Genomic DNA, 23,929 nt, shown 5'->3' with positions numbered 1-23,929 from the left:
TCTCCTGGTCCTTGTTTTCATTAAACTAGCCATGCCCAGTTCCTGAAATCGTTCTTCATATGTTTTAGCCTCCAGTCCCTTAATCATCTTTGTTGCTCTTCTATGCATTTTTTCTACAATCTCAATATCCTTTTTGCATCATGGCAACCAAAACTGAATGCAGTATTCCAAGTGTGGCCTTACCAAGGCCTTATAAAGTAGTATTAACACTTCACATGATCTTGATTCTATCCCTATGTTAATGCAGCCTAGAACTGTGTTGGCTTTTTTGGCAGCTACTCCACACTGCTAGTTCATATTTAAATGTTGTCCACTAGGACTCCAAGATCCCTCTCACAGTTACTACTGTTGAACAATGTACCACATATACTGTACCTGTGCATTTTGTTTCTCTTGCCTAAATGTAGAACCTTACTCTTTTCACCATTGGATTTCATTTTGTTAGATAGCACCCATTGTTCAAGTATGATCCCGCTGTATAGAGCGCTGATGAGACCACATTTGGAGTACTGTGTTCAGTTCTGGAGACCTCACCTACAAAAAGATATTAACAAAATTGAACAGATCCAAAGACGGGCTACAAGAATGGTGGAAGGTCTGAAGCATAAAACGTATCAGGAAAGACTTAATGAACTCAATCTGTATAGTCTGGAGGACAGAAGGAAAAGGGGGGACATGATCGAAATATTTAAATATGTTAAAGGGTTAAATAAGGTCCAGGAGGGAAGTGTTTTTAATAGGAAAGTGAACACAAGAACAAGGGGACACAATCTGAAGTTAGTTGGGGGAAAGATCAAAAGCAACATGAGAAAATATTATTTTACTGAAAGAGTAGTAGATCTTTGGAACAAACTTCCAGCAGAAGTGGTTGATAAATCCACAGTAACTGAATTTAAACATGCCTGGGATAAACATATATCCATCCTAAGATAAAATACAGAAAATAGTATAAGGGCAGACTAGATGGATCATGAGGTCTTTTTCTGCCGTCAGTCTTCTATGTTTCTTCTATGTTTGTCAAGATCCTTCTGTATTTTGCCCTTATCTCCTGGAGTGTTGGCTATTCCTGCCAGTTTGGTGTCATCTGCAAATTTGATAATTTCCAAGTCATTGATGAAGATGTTGAAGAGTACTGGGCCTAAACCATAGCCTTGGGATACTCCACTGCATACATCCTTCTATGTAGATGTACAGTAGTTCCATTGAGCACTACACATTGAGTGCGGTTAGTTAGCCAATTTTGAATCCATCTGGAGGTGTTGCTGTCCATCCCACATTTTTCTAGTTCGGGTAAGGGTAGGTTTATCAGCCCTGTTGTCAAGCAAAGCCGAGCATTTAATAAAGAGTGCCAAACCATATGCTTTAATCAAACGGGTGGCAAGAAAAAGGGGGCAGTCAGGCACAAGGTTATGTAGACAGTAAACATAGGGTCAACCAAAATGAACTGAAATTTCTATACACCAATGCAATTGAAATAAATGAGGGAAGATATGATATAATTGCCATTACGGAAACATGGTGGGGTCAAACTGACAAATGGAATATACAGCTAGCGGGATTTAAATTATTTAAAAGAAACAGACCAAATAAAAGAGAAGGTGGAGTTGCACTATATATAAGAAATAACTACACCTCTACAAAAATATAGCCTAACAATAATTCAATTCAATTCAATTTACTAGATTTGTATGCTGCCCCTCTCCGAAGACTCGAGGCGGCTCACAACAACAATAAAAACAGTATAACAATGGAACAATTCTAATAATAAAATTACATTAAAAAAAACCAACAATTTAAAAACCATACAACACATACATACCAAACATACCAAACATAAAATATAAGAAAGCCTGGGGGAGATGTCTTAATTCCCCCATGCCTGGCAATACAGGTGGGTCTTGAGTAACTTGCGAAAGACAAGGATGGTGGGGGCCGTTCTAATCTCCAGGGGGAGTTGATTTCAGAGGGCTAGGGCCACCACAGAGAAGGCTCTTTCCCCTGGGGCCCACCAAACGACATTGTTTGGTCAACGGGACCCGGAGAAGGCCAACTCTGTGGGACCTTATCGGCCACTGGGATTCATGCGGTAGAAGGCGGTTCCGGAGGTATTCTGGTCCAATGCCATGAAGGGCTTTAAAGGTCATTACCAACACTTTGAATTGTGACCGGAAACCGATCGGCAGCCAGTAATAATGAAAATCATCTTGAATGCATTTGGGTAAATATTAATATTGTATGGGATGACATACAAATCAAATAAGTAAGTAAGTAAACAAACAAACAAACAAACAGCTTCATAGTTCATGCTTCATAGTTTTATTTTATTTTATTTTATTTTCCCTTTCAATAACCTTAATTCTCAAACAGAAGCATATAAGTCCAATAATAAGTTCAAATAAAAATGAAATGTTATGAATCTAAGAAACCATTTCACTATCAATTCACTATTATCATTAGATGCTCCTTAGTGTTTAGATCTGGTCTTAGGATGATAAGATAACACTTGGGGAAGAAGATGCAGACCAGCAGACCAGCACTGGAGGTCAAGATGGAGAAAATCTGCACAGTGACCATGGATTTTCCTTTTGTGCTCAGGTAAGTGGGCAGGAAGGAGATCCAGACACTACAGAAGACCAGCATGCTGAAGGTAATCAACTTGGCTTCATTGAAGGCCCCAGGCAGGTTTCTGGCCAAGAAAGCCACAATGAAGCAAATGACAGCAAGGAAACCCATGTATCCAAGGACAACATAAAACATGGCGACAGAGCCTTCATTGCATTGAAGAATGATCTCTCCAGGCTGGAAGTGGAGATCAGAATCAGCAAATGGAGGTGAGACTCCAAGCCAGATGGAGCAGATGATAATTTGTCCAGCAGAACAAAAAAAGATGATGGAATTGGCCAAACTTTTTCCCAACCATCTTCTCACTCTGTTCCCTGGTTTTGTGGCCAGGAAGGCCAGCACCACTGTGATTGTTTTGGCCAACACAGAAGACACAGCTACTGAGAAGACAATGCTAAATATTGTTTGTCGGAGAAGGCAGGTGGCTTTCCTTGGTCGGCCAATAAAGAGAAAGGAGGACAAGAAGCAGAGCATGAGGGAGATCAGAAGGATGTAGGAGAGATCCCGGTTGTTGGCTTTCACAATAGGAGTTTCTAGGTATTTAAGGAATATGATTAAAGCAAAGCCCGTTGTTAGAAACAAGAGTAAGGCAAAAGAGACCAGGATGATGCCGAGATCTTCTTCATAAGACAGGAAAGTTATAACTTTTGGGATACATTGGACTCGGTTCTCAGCTGGATATTGATTATCTGGACACTTGGTGCATTTTTCCATATCTGAGAAAACCAAGAAGGAATATTATAAACACCTGCTTTGGATGTCACTTGGTATTGACAGACTGGAAAGCCATTGTAAATGGTAAATAAGAGGCTGTATGTATGCATGTATGTATGTCTGTAGGTGTTGTGGTTGGCTCTGGCCCAGTTCCTGCCCCAGGGAATGGGGAGGTGAATGCAGGGGAAAATTCAACATGTCACAGGCCAGTGTTATTGCCGACAGAATCAGTTCAGAGTTTAGTTTCCTCGGACAAAGAAGAAGGTGGGAGTGACTCGGCAGAGGAGGGCTTGGCACACAGCCAAGGCAGTCAATCTTCCTTATCTTCTATAGCTTCAGATGATGACATTTTGGACCCACGTAAGCTCAGAATTATGCGTAGAAGAGACCAAGTAAGAACATATTACAGGAAATAAGGGAGGCCACCTGTGTTTGGGTGGGGCTCCAGTAATTAGGGCTGCTGCTATAAATAGCAGCATATGGGTTTGGCCATTGTGGAAGAATATCTGTTCGCAGTTTCATCAGGAATCTTGTGTGCTGGACTTTGTTGCTTTTTCACGCCTTTGAAACCAAAGCAGAGCAACGTGTGTGTGTGTGTCTCACTTCATTGGAAGAAGAAGGGGTGTGAAGTTTCTCCACAGCTGCTGGCTAAGTACTTAATGACTGCTTAAAGGAAATCGTACAGACTACCCGGTTGTTTTGGGATGAGTGCTCTTTGCAATACAAAAAGGGTGCTTAGTTTATTTTGACTTTTGTAATAAAGAACATTGTTTTGAATTTTCAAACATGTGTGTGTCTGAAATTTGTACCCTTGAATTTTTGGGAGGCTCCTATCAGAGAGCCCGGCAGAACAGTATGTATGCTTGCTTGCATGCATGCATGTATGCATGCATACATGTATATGTGTGTTATAAAAACAACAATAAAAAAATAAAATCCAAGCTGATATACCGCACATGATGCCACAACCACTCAGCTGAATGGGAAGGGAGACCTATAAGGAAGGAGCTGTTACAGAATAAACAGGCGTGTAAGGACTCACTATGTGCCAATATTTTAGGAAATAGATCTGAAGCATCCCTATTATATCTTTTCTGGTGGGACAAGCAGATATCCTTAGGGTGAGGAAGTCCCATTGATACACTGTCCCATGCCAGCCTTCCATTCTTCCAAAGTCGATAAAAGGAGGATTCAGATTATGGGGAGCAATATGCTGACTCTGTAAACTCTCAGAGAGTGCTATAAAGCACTAAGGAGGGATACATAAGTTTAAGTGCTACTCCTATGGCCCTGCCCATTGAGTAGCAACTCTGAGTCTAGGACAGTGTTGGCGAACCTATGGCACATGGAGCCATATCTGCTGGTACGTGAGCTGTTGCCCCAGCTCAGCTCCAATGTGCATGTGTTGCTGGCCAGCTGATTTTTGGCTCACACGGGGGCTCTGGGAGGGCATTTTTGGCATTCAGAGAGTACGTAATAGATTCAAACTAAATGTGCTCCGCTCCAAACTCAACTACAGAAAATACGCCTTCAGCGATAGAATGATCAATGCCTTGAATACACTACCTGATTCTATGGTTTCTTCCCCAAATCCCAAAATCTTAAACCTTAAATTTTTTTATTTTTTATTTATTTATTCATTTGTCCAATACACAAATACATAGGAAGAAAAATAGACATGTGATAATATAAAAGAGGGGGAAAGTGAACTTAGAGGAGAGGATATATGAAAGGAAGAGAATATATAAGATAGGTGAAAGAAAGGAAAGACAATTGGACAGGGGACAAAAGGCACACCAGTGCACTTATGTACGCCCCTTACTGGCCTCTTAGGAATCTGGAGAGGTCAATCGTGGAGAGTCTAAGGGAGAAGTGTTGGGGGTTAGGGGTTGACACAATTGAGTCCGGTAATGAGTTCCACGCTTCGATAACTCGATTGTTGAAATCATATTTTTTGCAGTCAAGTTTGGAGCTGTTCGTATTAAGTTTGAATCTGTTGCGTGCTCTTGTGTTATTGCGGTTGAAGCTGAAGTAGTCATTGACTGGTAGGACGTTGCAGCATATGATCTTGTGGGCAATACTCAAATCGTGTTTTAGGCGCCGTAGTTCTAGGCTTTCTAGGCCCAGGATTGTTAGTCTATTTTTGTAGGATATTCTGTTTCCAGTGGAGGAGTGAAGGGCTCTTCTGGTGAAATATCTTTGGACATTTTCTAGGGTCTACAGTCTACAGTTTACAGTCAACCTTTCCCCCCTATTGTCATCTTTTCTTGTTACTTTTTACTTAACATTTATTTATTTATTTACTTACTTACTTACTTACTTACTTACTTACTTACTTACTTATTTATTGGATTTGTATGCCGCCCTTCTCCGTAGACTCGGGGCGGCTAACAACAGCGATAAAAACAGCATGTGACAATCCAATATTAAAACAGCTAAAAACCCTTGTTATAAAACCAATCATACATACAGACATACCATGCATAAATTGTAGAAGCCTAGGGGGAAAGGAACATCTCAATTCCCCCATGCCTGATGGCAGTGGTGGGTTTTAAAGAGCTTACGAAAGGCAAGGAGGGTGGGGGCTATTCAAATCTCTGGGGGGAGTTGGTTCCAGAGGGTCAGAGCCGCCACAGAGAAGGCTCTTCCCCTGGGTCCCGCCAAATGACATTGTTTAGTTGACGGGACCCGGAGAAGGTCCACTCTGTGGGACCTAACTGGTCGCTGGGATTTGTTTTTTTGTTTTTTTCCCTTGAAGTTTTATTAGTTTTTATCAAAATTATACAAACTGAAATAATAGGAAACTTTGCAAACATTATTTCTCATGTTACAAACCACGACCACTCATAGTTATATAAGATACATAAAATAAGTTAAAAAAAACATATATAAAAGTTTCCCCCCATAACACTTACACTAATCTCTTTCCCTCCCCCTCGCCCTACCCCCCCAACCTCCCCCCCTCCTCGAACTTCCCAGAGTGAAATCAAATTATCAATTCCCTTAAAATCAAAATCATACATACTTAAATTCTATATTATCTATTATCCTCCCTAACTCTACTACCTTCACACCCAAATCCATTTAGGCTCTTTATACTAATAAGAATCCTAAGCTATTCATATGCTATTTGAAATTTTTTAGAATGATATTTAATTTGAATATAATCAATCCATTTTTTCCAGTCCAATATGTATTTTTCATTCGAGTGATCCTTCATATAGGCCGATATCTTCGCCATCTCTGCTAGATTCGTGACCTTTATTGTCCATTCTTGAATTGTGGGTAACTCTTCCTTCTTCCAATATTGGGCAATCAAGAGTCTCGCTGCTGTTATTAGATTCAATATCAATTTAGTCTCTATACTTGTACAGTCTGTGGTAATACCTAATAAGAACAACTGTGGTATAAACTTCAATTTTTTCTTAAGAACATTTTGCATAATCCACCATATTTTTATCCAAAATGCTTTTACTTTTACACATGTCCACCACACATGAAAGTAAGTAGCGTCCATACAATCACATCGCCAGCATTTAGGCTGTATATCAGGATACATACTAGCCAACTTCTTAGGATCCAAGTGCCATCTATAAAACATTTTATAAAAGTTTTCTCTCAAATTTTGAGCTTGTGTGAATTTAACATTTCTTACCCAAATTACTTCCCATGTATCTAATGTAATCGTTTCCTCAAAATTCTATGACCATTTTATCATACAATCCTTAATTAATTCTGTTTCAGAGTCTTTTTCTATAAGTATATTATATATTCTTTTTATGTGCGTTGGGCCTTGGTCCTTAATTTGTTTTATTAATTGTCCTTCCTGTTGTTCCATACCAAGTCTTTGATCCTTTTGCCATCTATCCTTCAACTGAGCATATTGAAACCATGTTTGCACTAATCCTTCTTCTTTTAAATCATTCAAAGATTTTAATTGTAATACTCCATCAGTTAATTTCAATAATTCCTTATATGTTACAACATCTTGCCTTTGTTCTATACTAGTATTCTCTATTGCGTGTCTGGGCACCACCCATATAGGTACTTTATAATCCATTATCCCTTGATATTTTCTCCAGACACGCAACAGAGCATTCCTTAGTACATGGCTCTTGAAAGTCCTATCCACCTTTTGATTATAAACCAAATATGCATGCCAGCCATATAACAATTCATACCCTTCTATATTCAATATCATTTCATTAGTTAAGTTTACCCAGTCACTTATAGCTACCAAAACTGTTGCATCATAATACAATTTCAAATTAGGCAATTTTAGGCCACCTCTTTCTCTTATATCCTGCATTATTTTCATTTTTACTCTTGGTTTTTTCCCTTGCCATACATATTTATTAATTCCTCTCTGCCATTCCCACAATTTTGACTCATTTTTAAGTATTGGAATCATTTGAAACAAAAACAAAAATTTAGGTAAAACATTCATTTTGATTACCGCTATCCTCCCCAGCAATGATAATTGCAATTTTTTCCATTTATCCATCTCTATCTGTATCTTGGACCATAAAGTTTCATAGTTATACTTATATAATTTTCCATTCTCTGCTGAAATATAAACCCCCAGGTATTTTACTTTTTTCACAATCTCACACCCAGTTGCCTTTACCAAACCTTCTTTTTGATTCCCTGTCATATTTATTGTTATCATCTTGGTTTTCCCCACATTAATTTTGAAACCAGATACTTTCCCATACTCCTTGATAATTTCCATTAATACCTTAGTAGATTGTAGAGGCTGTCATCTGCAAATGCACGCACTCTATAATCATGATGTTTAACTTTAACCCCCCTTATTTCCTCTACTTTACGTATTTTATTTAACAACATTTCCAAAGTTAATATAAACAATAATGGTGATAATGGGCAACCCTACCTTGTACCTTTACCAATTTGAAAAGATTCTGTTAAATTCCCATTAATTATTATCCGTGCAGTTTGTTCTTTATATATTGCTTTAATAGACTGAGTAAAATGTTCTCCCATTTGCATCTTTTGAAGTATCTTTTCCAAAAATTGCCAATTCAATCTATCAAACGCTTTCTCAGCGTCTAAAAACATTAGCACCGCCGGAGTCTGAATATCTCTCCTAAGATACTCCAATATATTCACAATTTGTCTAACATTCTCTCTCATCTGTCTACCTTGTATAAGTTGACGGGACCCGGAGAAGGTCCACTCTGTGGGACCTAACTGGTCGCTGGGATTTGTGTGGCAGAAGGCGGTCCTTGAGATAAACTGGCCCGGTGCCATGAAGGGCTTTATAGGTCATAACCAACACTTTGAATTGTGACCGGAAACTGATCAGCAACCAATGCAGACTGCAGAGTGTTGGTGTGACATGGACATATTTGGGAAAGCCCATGATTGCTCTCGCAGCTGCATTCTGCACGATCTGAAGTTTCCGAACACTGGAACATGTTTTTACAAATTACTACTATCTACTATCCTATTTATTTGACAAATAAATAAAATAAAATAAATAAAATAAAATGAACATTGACCTAAAGTCTCTGAATGAATGCAGTACTCTTTCATCCAATGTCACCCACCTTCCTGAGTGGAGATGGTCCCCTCTGGGCAAGGAACACAGTCATAGCAGCAAATTGGTTCCCCTTCTCGAGCCTGCTTGAAAAATCCAGGATGACAATTGTTCACACATTTGGACCGAGGCAGAGACTAAGCAGAAAAAGAAAAACCTTATATGAAAAATGGAGGTAGATGTACCATTGGCCAGGAACTCTCTTAGACAAATATGAAATCTCCAACTAGCTGAAGACAAATGTAAGCGATATAACCACTTGCAGATTCCTCATTTAGCTTTTCCTTTTTGCTTTGGGCATATCATATTATAGGAAAAGAACTTTTCTACTTGATAAAATCTGGAGGGATGGAATTGAGTTAAGATTTAAGCATTAAATTACAACCAATGTCTTCCTCCTTATTTATTATTTATTTATTTATTATTTAGATTTGTATGCCGCCCCTCTCCGCAGACTCGGGACGGCTCACAGCAATGATTGTATTAGCAAGCATATCTCCATTTTTCATATAGTTATGGCTTCAAAGTATGATAATAATAATTAATAATAATTTATTAGATTTGTATGCCACCCCTCTTCGAATACTCGGGGTGGCTCACAACAGTAATAAGAAACAGTGTAATAATGGGACAAATCTAATAATAAAAAATATATAAAAACCCCAACAATTAAAAACCATACAGCACATACATACCAAACATAAAATATAAAAAGCCTGGGGGAGATGTCTTAGTTCCCTTATGCCTGGCGATACAGATGATGACCTATTCATGTTTAATATTAGAATAAATTCTATTCTAAAATTATTTATTCTACCAGATTTATTAAAATAGAATAAAACTGTGATAAAGAAACAAAAACTGTAGCATCTTCTGGGCTATGTAAAACATTGCAAAGTTACCCCCCACCCTTTTCATAGTGTTAAAAAAATAATCAAGGGGAAAAAGCAAAAATTCCCTAAAGTTCGTGCTGTCAACCTCCAAACATTTTGTTTGATATATTTATTTGTTCAATTTACATGACTGTCATGTTTCTGACATTGGACTAAAAACTGACCGCTCAATTTATGGAACAGTAATGAGATAAGATGGAGGTTGCATCATGTGAACACTTATCTCAAAAAAGTAAATCAGGCAACTTTGGATGCAGCTACAATTCGGTGACACCAACTGTTATGTATGTATGTATGTATGTATGTATGTATGTATGTATGTATGTATGAAACATAGAAACATAGAAGTCTGACGGCAGAAAAAGACCTCATGGTCCATCTAGTCTGCCCTTATGCTATTTTCTGTATTTTATCTTAGGATGGATATATGTTTATCCCAGGCATGTTTAAATTCAGTTACTGTGGATTTATCTACCATGTCTGCTGGAAGTTTGTTCCAAGGATCTACTACTCTTTCAGTGAAATAATATTTTCTCACGTTGCTTTTGATCCTTCCCTCAACTAACTTCAGATTGTGCCCCCTTGTTCTTGTGTTTACTTTCCTATTAAAAACACTTCCCTCCTGGACCTTATTTAACCCTTTAACATATTTAAATGTTTTGATCATGTCCCCCCTTTTCCTTCTGTCCTCCAGACTATACAGATTGAGTTCATTAAGTCTTTCCTGATACGTTTTATGCTTAAGACCTTCCACCATTCTTGTAGTATGTATGTATGTATGTATGTATGTATGTATGTATGTATGTATGTGTTTATTTATTTATTTATTTATTTATTTATTTATTTTGTCCAATACACAATGAGGGTTTTAGTGGGTATATATCTATAATATACATATAGTAAAATATATCTAAGAAATAATAGAAAAGAAGATATAGGAATAGAACATATCAATGAAAGAATAGAAGAAGAGATATAGGAATAGAAGAAAGGTATAGGAGATATAGGAGAGCAATAGGACAGGGGATGGAAGGCACTCTAGTGCACTTGTACTCGCCCCTTACTGACCTCTTAGGAATCTGGATAGGTCAACCATAGATAATCTAAGGGTAAAGTGTTGGGGGTTTGGGGATGACACTATGGAGTCCGGTAATGAGTTCCACGCTTCGACAATTCGGTTACTAAAGTCATATTTTTTACAGTCAAGTTTGGAGCGGTTAATATTAAGTTTAAATCTGTTGTGTGCTCTTGTGTTGTTGTGGTTGAAGCTGAAGTAGTCACCGACAGGCAGGACGTTGCAGCATATGATCTTGTGGGCAATACTTAGATCTTGTTTAAGGCGTCTTAGTTCTAAACTTTCTAGGCCCAGGACTGTTATGGGAAGACAAATCCACATTTATTATTTTTAAAATTTGGACACCCTTTTTTGCCTAGAGCAGTGGTGTTAAACAGGCGACCTAGAGGCCACGCCCACCCCCAGCTCTGCGAAGGGGAAAAAATGTCTAATCTAAAAATCTAATAAGTGATACCTTCCAAATTGTTTATTGTTACTTCCAATATCAAACAGAGCTTATCCCCATCATGTCTGTTAAACAACAAAATATAATTAATGACCCAGATGAGGGAATACAGGGTGAACTAATCAAATTTGCAGATGATACCAAGCTGTCGGGGGGGGGGATAGCCAACACCCTAGAGGATAGGCTCAAAATACAGAAGGATCTAGATAAATTAACACTTTGGGCCCAAACTAACGCAATGATGTGCAACATCAGGAAAAGTAAAGCCCTTCACCTAGGTAAAAAAAAAATAACAGACTGGGAGGAATCTCACTTAGCAGTTAGTTGGTGGATAACCAACTAAATATGAGCCAGCAATGTGCATCAGCAGCTAAAAAAGCCAACACAATCTTAAGCTGCATCAAAAGGGAGATACACTCCAAGACTAGGGAGGTATTAATACCACTCTATAATGCCCTGGTAGTATTGCATTCAGTTATTTTATTTATCTATTTATTTATTTATTTATTTATTTATTTATTTTGTCCAATACATAATACACATTGAAGAGAATAGATATAGATATGTAGTAATATAAATAAAGAAAAGGATAGAATAAAAGATATAAAAATATAGGAGAACATATATGAAAGGAAGAAAAGATAAATGAGATAAGAAGAGACAATTGGACAGGGGACGGAAGGCACACTGGTGCGCTTATGCACGCCCCTCACTGACCTCTAAGGAACCTGGAGAGGTCAATCGTGGGTAGTCTAAGGGAAAAATGTTGGGGGTTAGGGGTTGACACTACTGAGTCCGGTAATGAGTTCCACGCTTCGACAACTTGGTTGCTGAAGTCATATTTTTTACAGTCAAGTTTGGAACGGTTAATATTAAGTTTGAATCTGTTGCGTGCTCTTATTTTGTTGCGATTGAAGCTGAAGTAGTCATTGACAGCTAGAATGTTGCAGCATATGATCTTGTGTGCAATACTTAGATCGTGTTTTAGGCGTCGTAGTTCTAAGCTTTCTAGACCTAGGATAGTTAGTTAGTTAGTTAGTTAGTTAGTTAGTTAGTTAGTTAGTTAGTTAGTTAGTTAGTTAGTTAGTTAATTATCCGCACGAATCCCAGCGACCGGTTAGGTCCCACAGAGTTGGCCTTCTCCAGGTCCCGTCGACTAAACAATGTCATTAGGCGGGACCCAGGGGAAGAGTCTTCTCTGTGGCGGCCCCGGCCCTCTGGAACCAACTCCTCTGGAACCAACTCCCCCCAGAGATCAGAATTGCCCCCACCCTCCTTGCCTTTTGTAAACTTCTCAAAACCCACCTATGCCATCAGGCATGGGGGAATTGAAATATCTTCCCCAGGCCTATATAATTTATGTATGGTGTGTTGTGTTGTGTGCATGTTTTTAAATTATGGGTTTTTAACTTCGTATTATTAGATTTGTATTGTACATTGTTTCTATCACTGCTGTGAGCCGCCCCGAGTCTATGGAGAGGGGTGGCATACAAATTAATTAATTAAATAAATAAATAAATAAATAAACAATAAATAAACAAACAAACAAACAAACCAAAATGAAAAGGGAACTAGAAACCAAGACATATGAGCTGGGCATGAATAGTCTAGTGAAAAGAAGGGCCAGGAGAGACATGAGATACAAAAGTGTAGAGGAGCCACAAAAGGGCCCTGATCTGTGTCCTAAGCAATATAATCCAGAATCCATATTGAACATGACTGAATCAGCTTAAAACAGTATCAAAAGTTATAGACCGATACAGCGACTGATTAGGTCCCACAGAGTTGGCCTTCTCCGAGTCCTGTTGACTAAACAATGTCATTTGGTGGGTCCCAGAGGAAGGGCCTTCTCTGCGGCGGCCCCGACCCTCTGGAACCGGCTCCGCCCCTGAGGTTAGAACTGCCCCCACCCTCCTTGCCTTTCATAAACTCCTTAAAACCCACCTTTGCCGTTAGGCATGGGGGAATTCCGACATCTCCCCCGGGCCTATACAATTCATGTATGGTATGTTTGTGTGTATGTTTGCTTTAATAACGGGTTTTTTTTAAATGTTTTTAAATTATTAGATTTGTCTTGAATTGTTTTATTGTTGTTGTGAGCCGCCCCGAGTCTACGGAGAGGGGCGGCAATAAAATTATTTTTTATTATTATTATTATTTATTGGATTTGTATGCTGCCCCTCTCCGCAGACTCGGGGCAGACCCTTGTGGCACACTGCTTGTAACCTGACTCTGCTCAGAATACTCGCCGTTAACAATAACTCTCTGATGTCTACGCTTCAGCCAGCTGCAAATCCATTGAACTATCCAGGGATTAAGTCCAATCTTCACTAATTTATCTATCAGCTCTTTATGTGGAACCGTATCAAAGGCTTTGCTGAAGTCCAGGTAGGCAATATCCACGGCACCACCTTCATCCAACACCTTTGTGACATAGTCAAAGAAATCAATGAGATTAGTCTGACATGATTTGCCTTCAGTAAAGCCATGCTGATTTGGGTCCAATAAGTTATTGTTTTTTAGGTGCTGATTTATCCTCTTTTTGAGTAGAGTCTCCATCATTTTAACTACCACTGATGTCAAGCTAACTGGCCTGTAGTTACCAGCTTCTTCTCTACTGCCCTTCTTGTGAATAGGCACAACACTGGCCATTCTCCAATCCTCAGGAACTTCTCCTGTTAACAAGGATTGGTTAAACAAATCAGTCAGGGGGGTAGCAATGACAGATCTGAGTTCTTTAAGAACTCTGGGGTGGATGCCATCTGGACCCATTGCCTTATTTATCTTTAATCATTCAATTTCTTCTAAGACATCGCCTTCTAAGATCACTGGAGCTGAATCCGTACAGCTGGAAGCAATGCTATATCCCTCTATAGTATTATTTTGTAAGGTGTCTTTTGAGAAAACTGAACAGAAGTAGCTATTGAAATGGTCAGCGATCTCCTTATTCCCATTAATGCATGTATTATTCCCGGTACTAAGCTTCGTGATGCCGCAGTTTTTCTTCTTCTTATCACTAATATATCTGAAGAAGGTTTTATCCCCCTTCTTTACAGATTTGGCAATTTCCTCCTCTTTTGAGGCTTTAGCAGCATATATTATCTGTTTTGCCTCCTTCTGTCTCATTTTATACACCTCCCTATCAGCTATACTTCCAGACTCTTTATACCTCCTATAGGCAGCCTTTTTTTCATTGACTATAGCCCTTACATCATTGCTAAACCATAGCGGTTTCTTCTTCCTTTTACCTTTAGTTATTTGTCTTACATACAGTCCAGTGGCTTTGAAGATGGCCTTTTTTAATACAGTCCACTGGGTTCTCGCTCCTGCCATTTTATCCCTCCCCTTTAATTCATTATCTAAATATTCCCCCATTGCATTAAAATTTGTTTTTCTGAAATCCAATACTTTGGTTGCATTACAGGATTTTCACAATGAGTTTTTACATCAAACCACAAACATAGATGGTCAACATACCATGCATAAAATTGTAAAGGCCTAGGGGGAAAGTGTATCTTAGTTCCCCCATGCCTGGCAGCAGAGGTGGGTTTTAAGCAGCTTACGAAAGGCAAGGAGGGTGGGGGCAATTCTAATCTCTGGGGGGAGTTGGTTCCAGAGGATCGGGGCCACCACAGAGAAGGCTCTTCCTCTGGGTCATACCAAGCTGCATTGTTTGGTTGACGGGACCCGGAGAAGACCTACTCTGTGGGACCTAACTGGTCGCTGGGAATCGTGCAGCACACTCTAATAAATAAAATTAAATAAATAAGAATAACAGAGTTGGATGGGACCTTGGGAGTCTTCTAGTCCAATGCCCTGCTTAGGTAGGAAACTCTACACCACTTCCAACAAATGGTTATTCGGTGTTCCCTTTTATTATAGCATCTGAATAATGCCTTAACAGAATAACAGAACAACAGAGTTTGAGGAGACTTTGGAGGTTTTCTAGTCCAGCCCCCCAGGCTTAGACTAATTGAAATGGATCCTAAGGCTTTGGCAAAAGAAAAAAAGACACCAATAGTTTCCTCACCGTATTGTGCAACTTTAGTTTAGAAATTGCATCTTGGTTAATAGTAAGATTCTGTCTTGCAATAGTCCCCAGTTGCTCTTTGAAAACACGCTCTTTGGAGAGAACCACCAAACTTATGATGTTCAAATCTGCTGTTATATTTCCATTGTGGTCTAAGTAGAGTTTCCTCCAGGAAACATTGCAAAAGTCATTCTTCTCCAGAAAGGGATGGAACTAGAAGGGAACATTCAAGAATTTTAAGAGCAGAAGACTCAGGTGATCTTTTCATAATTGCATCTTTCGTCTTCATTTGTCTACTATGTAAATATGAAAGCATATTGGGAGATCAAGGTGTTCCAAAAAGTGAAAAACATTTCTATGTGGTAATGAACACAAGAACAAGGGGACACAACCTGAAGTTAGTTGGGAGAAAGATCAAAAGCAACATGAGAAAATATTATTTCACTGAAAGAGTAGTAGATCCTTGGAACAAACTTCCAGCAGACGTGGTTGGTAAATCCACAGTAACTGAATTTAAACATGCCTGGGATAAACATATATCCATCCTAAGATAAAATACAGAAAATAGTATAAGGGCAAACTAGATGGATCATGAGGTCTTTTTCTGCCGTCAGTCTTCTATGTTTCTATGTTTCTATTATATTTATTGTTAAAATAAATTTAGGAGAACCTTCCACGGAGGGAATTAATAATGTCTCACAAATAGTTTTTACAGCATGAACGTTTAGGAAAACCTCTTCCTTTCTTTCTTTTCCTGTTATGTTCTTTTCTTTTCATTTTTAGGCACCATCACTTCCTCTAATCCCCAAAGATCAACCCCACATGTCCTTATATTTCCTTAATGGATTGTGGGAATGGTGATACAACTCGGTTTCTGCAAAATATTAGAATTGAATAGAATAACAGAGTTGGAAGGGAACTTGGAGGTCTTCTAGTCCAACCTCCTACTTAGGCAGGAAATGCTACACTAGTTCAGGCCAATGGTTATCCAATCTCATAGAAACATAGAAGACTGACGGCAGAAAAAGACCTCATGGTCCATCTAGTCTGCCCTGATACTATTTCCTGTATTAGGATGGATATATGTTTATCCCAGGCATGTTTAAATTCAGTTACTGTGGATTTACCAACCTCATCTGCTGGAAGTTTGTTCCAAGGATCTACTACTCTTTCAGTGAAACAATATTTTCTCATGTTGCTTTTGATCTTCCCCCCAACTAACTTCAGATTGTGTCCCCTTGTTCTTGTGTTCACTTTCCTATTAAAAACACTTCCCTCCTGAACCTTATTTAACCCTTTAACATATTTAAATGTTTTGATCATGTCCCCCCTTTCCCTTCTGTCCTCCAGACTATACAGATTAAGTTCATTAAGTCTTTCCTGATACGTTTTATGCTTAAGACCTTCCACCATTCTTGTAGCCCGTCTTTGGACCCATTCAATTTTGTCAATATCTTTTTTCCCCCCTGATAATTCTGCAATCCTTTCTGCTCTAAATAGCTGAAACCCTGGTATATGCATGCTGTTGTCATCAAATTCCTCTTTAGCCAGGATTCAAGAAAGCATAGGGCAGATATGTGGTGAAAATCACAATTGCATCTGTTTAAAAGGAGTATTTCATCCATCTTGTTAGGAAGTGAATGTAATTTGGTCAGAAAGATTGATGGGAACAGGGTTTTTTAATTCCCTCATTCCTTAGTCTATTTAAAATTACCGCCCTTTGTCTCTGCTGTCTGCATTTGCTTTTGGTGATTCATAGTTCTGGGGAAATGGCTTCCTCCTGTGTTAAAATCTCTTCCATTTGTAAAGACAGGTGGGGGTGAGGTTACAGAGAGATCAGATTTGGTGGGCTCAAAACAATAGTTGATTGCAAACTGAATTTGAGTTGATAGTGTGGACTTTGCTCATGGAAAAAAGGAAAATTGGGCTAGAATACATCCGGAACCACCTTCTACTGCACGAATCCCAGTGGCCGATAAGGTCCCACAGAGTTGGCCTTCTCTGGGTCCCATCGACCAAACAATGTTGTTTGCTGGGCCCCAGGGGAAGAGCCTTCTCTGTGGCAGCCCCGGCCCTCTGGAATCAACTCCCCCCAGAGATTAGAACGGCCCCCACCCTCCTTGTCTTGTGCAAATTACTCAAGACCCACCTTTATCGCCAGGCATGGGGGAGTTAAAATATTCCTTCCCCCTAGGCCATTACAAGTTATGCATGGTATGTTTGTGTGTATGTTTGGTTTTTATAATAAGGGTTTTTAGTTGTTTTATTATTTGGATTGTACACGCTGTTTTATTGTTGTTGTTAGCCGCCCCGAGTCTGCGGAGAGGGGCGGCATACAAATTTATTTATTTATTTATTCAATTTTTATGCCGCCCTTCTCCTAAGACTCAGGGCGGCTTACAACATGTTAGCAATAGCCCTTTTTAACAGAGCTGGGCTATTGCCCCCACAATCCGGGTCTCAATCCAATAAATAATAATAATAATAATAATAATAATAATAATAATAATAATAATAATAAAATAAAAAAATAAATAAAAAATGCTTCCATAATTCCTTGAATGTTCTGTTGGGGTGACCACAGCTCCAGTATAAGGTCAACTTGTAGAAACAGGTCTATGGAGACATTGAACAAAACTGGATGAGGTTTATGGAAGGACAAGGAAGCCAAGGAAGATCAAAGGAGCTTTTAACCTCAATGAAAGACAACAATAAGAGTCATATTGGTCTCCTGGAGTGGAAAATTAGGCATCTGGCTATGGCATGATTGTTGAGTTCCCATACCTGCCATGGCTGCAGCCTTGGAGTTGCCCATTTCTTTTCATCCTGATTTTTTCTCCTCCTGGATCTGGACGTATATGCTGCTTTCAGGACATCGGACAGAGTCTTAATGACACTGTAAAGATGATAGTAACTTCGGATCCATATACTGTCTCTTTCCTGTTGGCTTTCCAGTGGTGCTTTCTGGGAGCATCTTCTCCGGCCTTTGACAGAAAAGACATTCTTTGAAACAGAACAGAGAAAATAATGGTCTTCAAATTTCTGTCCCACAAATATCTCAGGTTGAAAATAATAATCTTTTGGACTTTTTTTTTCCTGAAAGGCAAAGGTCCAAATACTGTGGATATATCTGAACAGTTTGCTATGTTCTATTTTATATGTTCCCAAGAATGTTGTGATCCAGACTTTCCCTTCAAAAGGTCCTGGCAAATACATAAACACTTCATGGAAAGGAATAATTCTGTCCAGAAGAGAATCATATTCCATGAAATGAACAAATACATTGACTTGTCTCCACTTATTGATGGCCTTCCGGAATGCTGATGTAGGATTCATCTTTGAGAAAAGTTCTGTTATAACAGCACAAATCCCATTCCTGAAAAGCACAGGGGACAAAGTTCTCATGAAATTCTCTCCATTCTCTGTGTCTGAAGCAAAGAGACCAATCAAGGTCCATCTGAAGTGGAGGAGTACATGGACAATTGCTGGGTACTGGAATCCTAATTTGGGGAAAATCTGGTAGAAAAAAGGGAAATGATTTTTTTCACTCAGAGCCTCTGAAACAATTTTGTCACTGATCTGAAAAAGCAATGAAGAATGCTGTGTTATATTTGGGGTCTGGTCAAGTCAAAAATATTCTATTTATTAGATTTGTATGCTACCCTTCTCCGAAAACATTAATTTAGTTTTAATAAATCCAATCTGGTTTTGATGAAAATATATTGTTGATTGCCCTTAGACTGTATATTTCTCAGTTTCTCTGTTTCTAATGCAAATCATATTTATATTTATATTTATTATCTTTACCATCAACTGAACAATTTGGGTCAAATAAAGAGCCATATTGTAAAGACATTTAAATTTATGATCACACAAGAAATACATTGTTTTAATATTAGTTGACCAATAGGTCTTTCATCTAATGTACAGTCCAAGATATTGACTTCTTACACAGTGGAATTCAAATTATAAGTGCATTACATCTTCTCTTTCTAAACTCCACAAATACAACTTTATTTATCTATCTATCTATCTATCTATCTATCTATCTATCTATCTATCTATCTATTTATTCCAATACACAATGAGGGTTTTAGTGGGTATATATCTATACACATATAGTAAAATACATGATGAAGGTTATAGAGGAGATACTCATAGTGAAATATATCTATGAAAGAATAGAAAAGAAGATATAGGAATAGAACATATCAATGAAAGAATAGAAGAAGAGATATAGGAATAGAAGAAAGGAAAAGGAGATATAAGAGAGCAATAGGACAGGGGACGGAAGGCACTCTAGTGCACTTGTACTCGCCTCTTACTGACCTCTTAGGAACCTGGAGAGGTCAACCATGGATAATCTAAGGGTAAAGTGTTGGGGGGGGGGTAATTTGATAAAAAATTTATACATAATTTGATATAAAAATATAATTTTATAATTTCAGTTTTCTAGTATGATTTTAATTGCTAATTTAGTATCCTATGACTATCACTAAGTGTTGTATCTGATGATTCTTGCTTAATGTATTTTTATGTACACTGAGAGCTTATGTACCAAAGACAAATTCCTTGTGTGTCCGATCACACTTAACCAATAAATAATTCTATTTTATAAGAGAAAATTCATTTTGTCCACTTCCTCAAATCTTGCTTGAGTAACTACTGCCCAAGGATGTTTAGGCATTTCTGACTTTCAATATTGAACAATTTGGAAGGGATGTTTGTAGCAGCTCACCCATTTCAATGTGTCAAACCTACCTATATGAGCTATTTCTTTCTCTGCTTGAAGATCCCAGATTCTTTTGCAACAAGCTTTCTAGCTTGTTCTCCAGTTGTGTAAGAGACATAGAAACTACAGCTCCTAAAATAAATTGTCTGTTGTGCAATCCAATAGGTCTTTAATTGAAATTTTGTCTGTTCAAACAGACACAAATTTGACTGTCTGTCAGTTTCACAGGTTAAATTAGACATTGAAAATATTTTTTTGCTAAGATTGTGTACAACATATAAGCTTCCCATTACAGAACTCTCTTTGATTGACCTTCACAAGAAGTTCCCATGACAATGGGGATAGTGTCATAAAAGAATATGTCTGTTTTGATAATTTCTCCCTCCTCATTATGAGTCCCATTCCAAAGTCATGACACCTACAATGGTCATGGTGAAAAGTATCTTTTGAATTCCATAGAGAAGATATGGTTGAATCTATTGCTCACTCACAACCACCACACTCGTTTTACCAGATAAACACACGTACACAAACCTGTGGGACTTTGTAGGGGCCTACTAAGGTTGACATCTGGATGGAGATGTCTCTGGCAGCTCCATCAAGAAGAGCCAAAAGGTGGTCCTTCCTTCCACAGCTGTAATTGGGAACATTGGCTTCTCCAGTTGAGAGCATGTCCAGTAAGGCATCTGAAGTAGCAATGGCATTCATGTTTTTGTTATGGATGTTGTAGCCCAAAGTCAGATTGAGCAGAAGCTGGAGATTATTGTTGACCACTTGAATGGCAAAAATGAAGCCAAGGATTCTAGCCTTATCAGTAGGCAAACTACTGGAAAAAATATTTATGATACCATAATGATAATCAAATATGTTTATTTCATCCTCTTTGTCTCCAGAAGCCTGATGAGTCTTCATCAACCCATCCTTATTTCATTTCTATGAAAATTGAGAATATGGGATGGAGATAGTATTCCAAAAATGTTATTAGTCATAAATATATCATTATTTGTAGTAGGGATTATTTTTGTCCAATAACTATTGGACAAAACTAAGTATTTAATATCATTAAATCATTAAAGTAGATGTTCCAAAAAAGGAGATATTTCATGTCTGACCCAGAACAACAACTCCAAAAACAAATCAGTCTTTATTCTATTTGGCTTTGAATACCAATCAATGGTAATAAAATATAGAAATAGGCTGGGCAGAGGTGACTATAACTCTTCTAATAATAATAATAATAATCAAAAACATCATCAAAAAAACACAACAAAGAACGTTCTTTCTGCGCCAGCTCAGAAAGCTCAAACTGCCCAAGGAGCTGCTGATACAGTTCTACAGAGGAATCATTGAGTCTGTCATCTGCACCTCTATAACTGTCTGGTTTGGTGCTTGCAACCCAACAGGAACGACACAGACTTCAGAGGATAATCAGAACTGCAGAAAAAACAATTGCTGCCAACCTGCCTTCCATTGAGGACCTGTATACTGCACAAGTCAAAAAGAGGGCGGGGAAAATATTTACTGACCCCTCACATTCTGGACACAAATTGTTTCAACTCCTACCCTCAAAACATCGCTACAGAGCAGTGCACACCAAGACAACTAGACACAAGAACAGGTTTTTTTCCCAACTCCATCACTCTACTAAACAAATAATTCCTTCAACACTGTCAGACTTTCTACTAAATCTGCACTTCTATTCTACTAGTTCTTCTCATCATTCCTATCACCCATTTCCTCCCATGTTGACTGTATGACTGTAACTTGTTGCTTATATCCTAAGCTTTTTATTAATATTGCTTCTTCATTGCTTATTTGACCCCTATGACAATCATTAAGTGTTGTACCACATGATTCTTGACAAATGTATATTTTATTTTATGTATGCTGAGAGCATATGCACCAAGACAAATTCCTTGTGTGTCCAATCACACTTGGCCAATAAAAATTCTATTCTATTCTATTCTATTCTAAAAGTTTGGTTTTGAAGCGTTAAAATCAAGATTGGATGTGAAAGGGAAAACCTGGACTGCTTCAGGTTTTTTATCTGCCTGACCTTTGGTTTGGGGACTCTTTCATAAAATAAGAAAAAAAGAGAGAAACTATGTAAATTAGCCAATTCAAGAAATTAGACATGTTTTGCAATCTAGGAGTACATGTAATAAGGAAACAAAAAATAGAAGATTGTCAGAATTGCAAATGAAAGGAATGCAATTGCATCATAATGAATAACTTACGGGTGAGATTGATTATATAGAGACGTGTTGAAAGACAACTTTGTGTGCAATGGTTGTGTTGCAGTGGTGACCACACTAATGAGATGGTCCCCTGGCTTGTAATATGAATTTGCTCCATCTTGGTGCTCCAAATTTAGCTGACACTTCAATCTACATTTCCCAGAGACTGGCTGGGATACTAGCAGTATCAGAAGTAGAAAGACCATGTCCATCATTCATGTCACCTTCAATCACCTTCCCATTTCTAAAGAAGAACAGTAAGAGGAGTTAGATGAATTCCAAACACTTTCACAATATGGAAATGCCAGTGGTTTTCCTGATTTGGACAAAGACAAAGTGAGCTTCACCTGGAAAAAGATAGAAAGGTACATTCATGAGCTAAGCTCCTATATTTATTACACAAAGTGTCCTATGAGGTATATCCTATTCGAGTGAAAAATCTTTTGCATGTTGCTTCAGTTTGATATTAACAGCAGAGTAGAAGAAATGGTCTCAAAATCCAGGATGGTGATAATTACAGTGAGAAGAAGCTTCTCCTCTGGGAATCTTGAAGGTCTTTTGGGGTTCTGTATGCAAAGGGTTATGTGGGAAAAAAAGCATGTTGTTGAAAAAAACAGAGACACATCCCTGAGGACATTGTTTTGTAACATTTTAGCTCTTTCTTTGTTGTTTCTTTGTTTCTTTGTTTCTTTGTTTCTTTGTTTCTTTGTTTCTTTGTTTCTTTGTTTCTTTGTTTCTTTGTTTCTTTGTTTCTTTGTTTCTTTGTTTCTTTGTTTCTTTGTTTCTTTGTTTCTTTGTTTCTTTGTTTCTTTGTTTCTTTGTTTCTTTGTTTCTTTCTTTCTTTCTTTCTTTCTTTATTTATTTATTTATTTATTTATTTATTTATTTATTTATTTATTTATTTATTTATTTATTTATTTATTTATTCTTTTTTGTTTTTTTGTTTTTTCTTTCTTTCTTTCTTTCTTTCTTTCTTTCTTTCTTTCTTTATTTATTTCTTTATTTCTTTATTTCTTTATTTCTTTATTTCTTTATTTCTTTATTTCTTTATTTCTTTATTTCTTTATTATTTCTTTATTTCTTTATTTCTTTATTTCTTTATTTCTTTATTTCTTTATTTCTTTATTTCTTTATTTCTTTATTTCTTTATTTCTTTATTTCTTTATTTCTTTATTTCTTTATTTCTTTATTTCTTTATTTCTTTATTTCTTTATTTCTTTATTTCTTTATTTCTTTATTTCTTTATTTCTTTATTTCTTTATTTCTTTATTTCTTTATTTCTTTATTTCTTTATTTCTTTATTTCTTTATTTCTTTATTTCTTTATTTCTTTATTTCTTTATTTCTTTATTTCTTTATTTCTTTATTTCTTTATTTCTTTATTTCTTTATTTCTTTATTTCTTTATTTCTTTATTTCTTTATTATTTCTTTATTTCTTTATTTCTTTTCTTTATTTATTAAATTTGTATGCCACCCATCTCCGTAGACTCGGGGCGGCTCACAGCAGTGATAGAAACAATGTACAATACAAATCTAATAATACGAAGTTAAAAACCCATAATTTAAAAAAACATGCACACAACACACCATACATAAATTATATAGCCCTGGGGAAGATATT

General features: G+C 37.5%; 1 protein-coding gene across 1 annotated transcript; it reads right to left on the bottom strand.

The window, feature by feature from the left end:
- Window positions 1–2,436: 2,436 nt before the first annotated feature.
- Window positions 2,437–22,520, bottom strand: LOC139163193 (vomeronasal type-2 receptor 26-like). Its single transcript, XM_070744154.1, has 6 exons — window positions 22,309–22,520; window positions 20,606–20,897; window positions 18,124–18,918; window positions 15,340–15,552; window positions 8,907–9,033; window positions 2,437–3,338 (listed from the first exon to the last, which is right to left on the bottom strand). Exons 1-6 carry the CDS (start codon window positions 22,518–22,520, stop codon window positions 2,437–2,439), a joined length of 2,541 nt encoding a protein of 846 aa, XP_070600255.1.
- Window positions 22,521–23,929: the final 1,409 nt, after the last annotated feature.

Source organism: Erythrolamprus reginae, chromosome 2 (genome assembly GCF_031021105.1).
Source record: "Erythrolamprus reginae isolate rEryReg1 chromosome 2, rEryReg1.hap1, whole genome shotgun sequence".
Lineage (NCBI taxonomy): Eukaryota > Metazoa > Chordata > Lepidosauria > Squamata > Dipsadidae > Erythrolamprus > Erythrolamprus reginae.
This window is presented reverse-complemented; position numbering and strand designations above follow the sequence as displayed.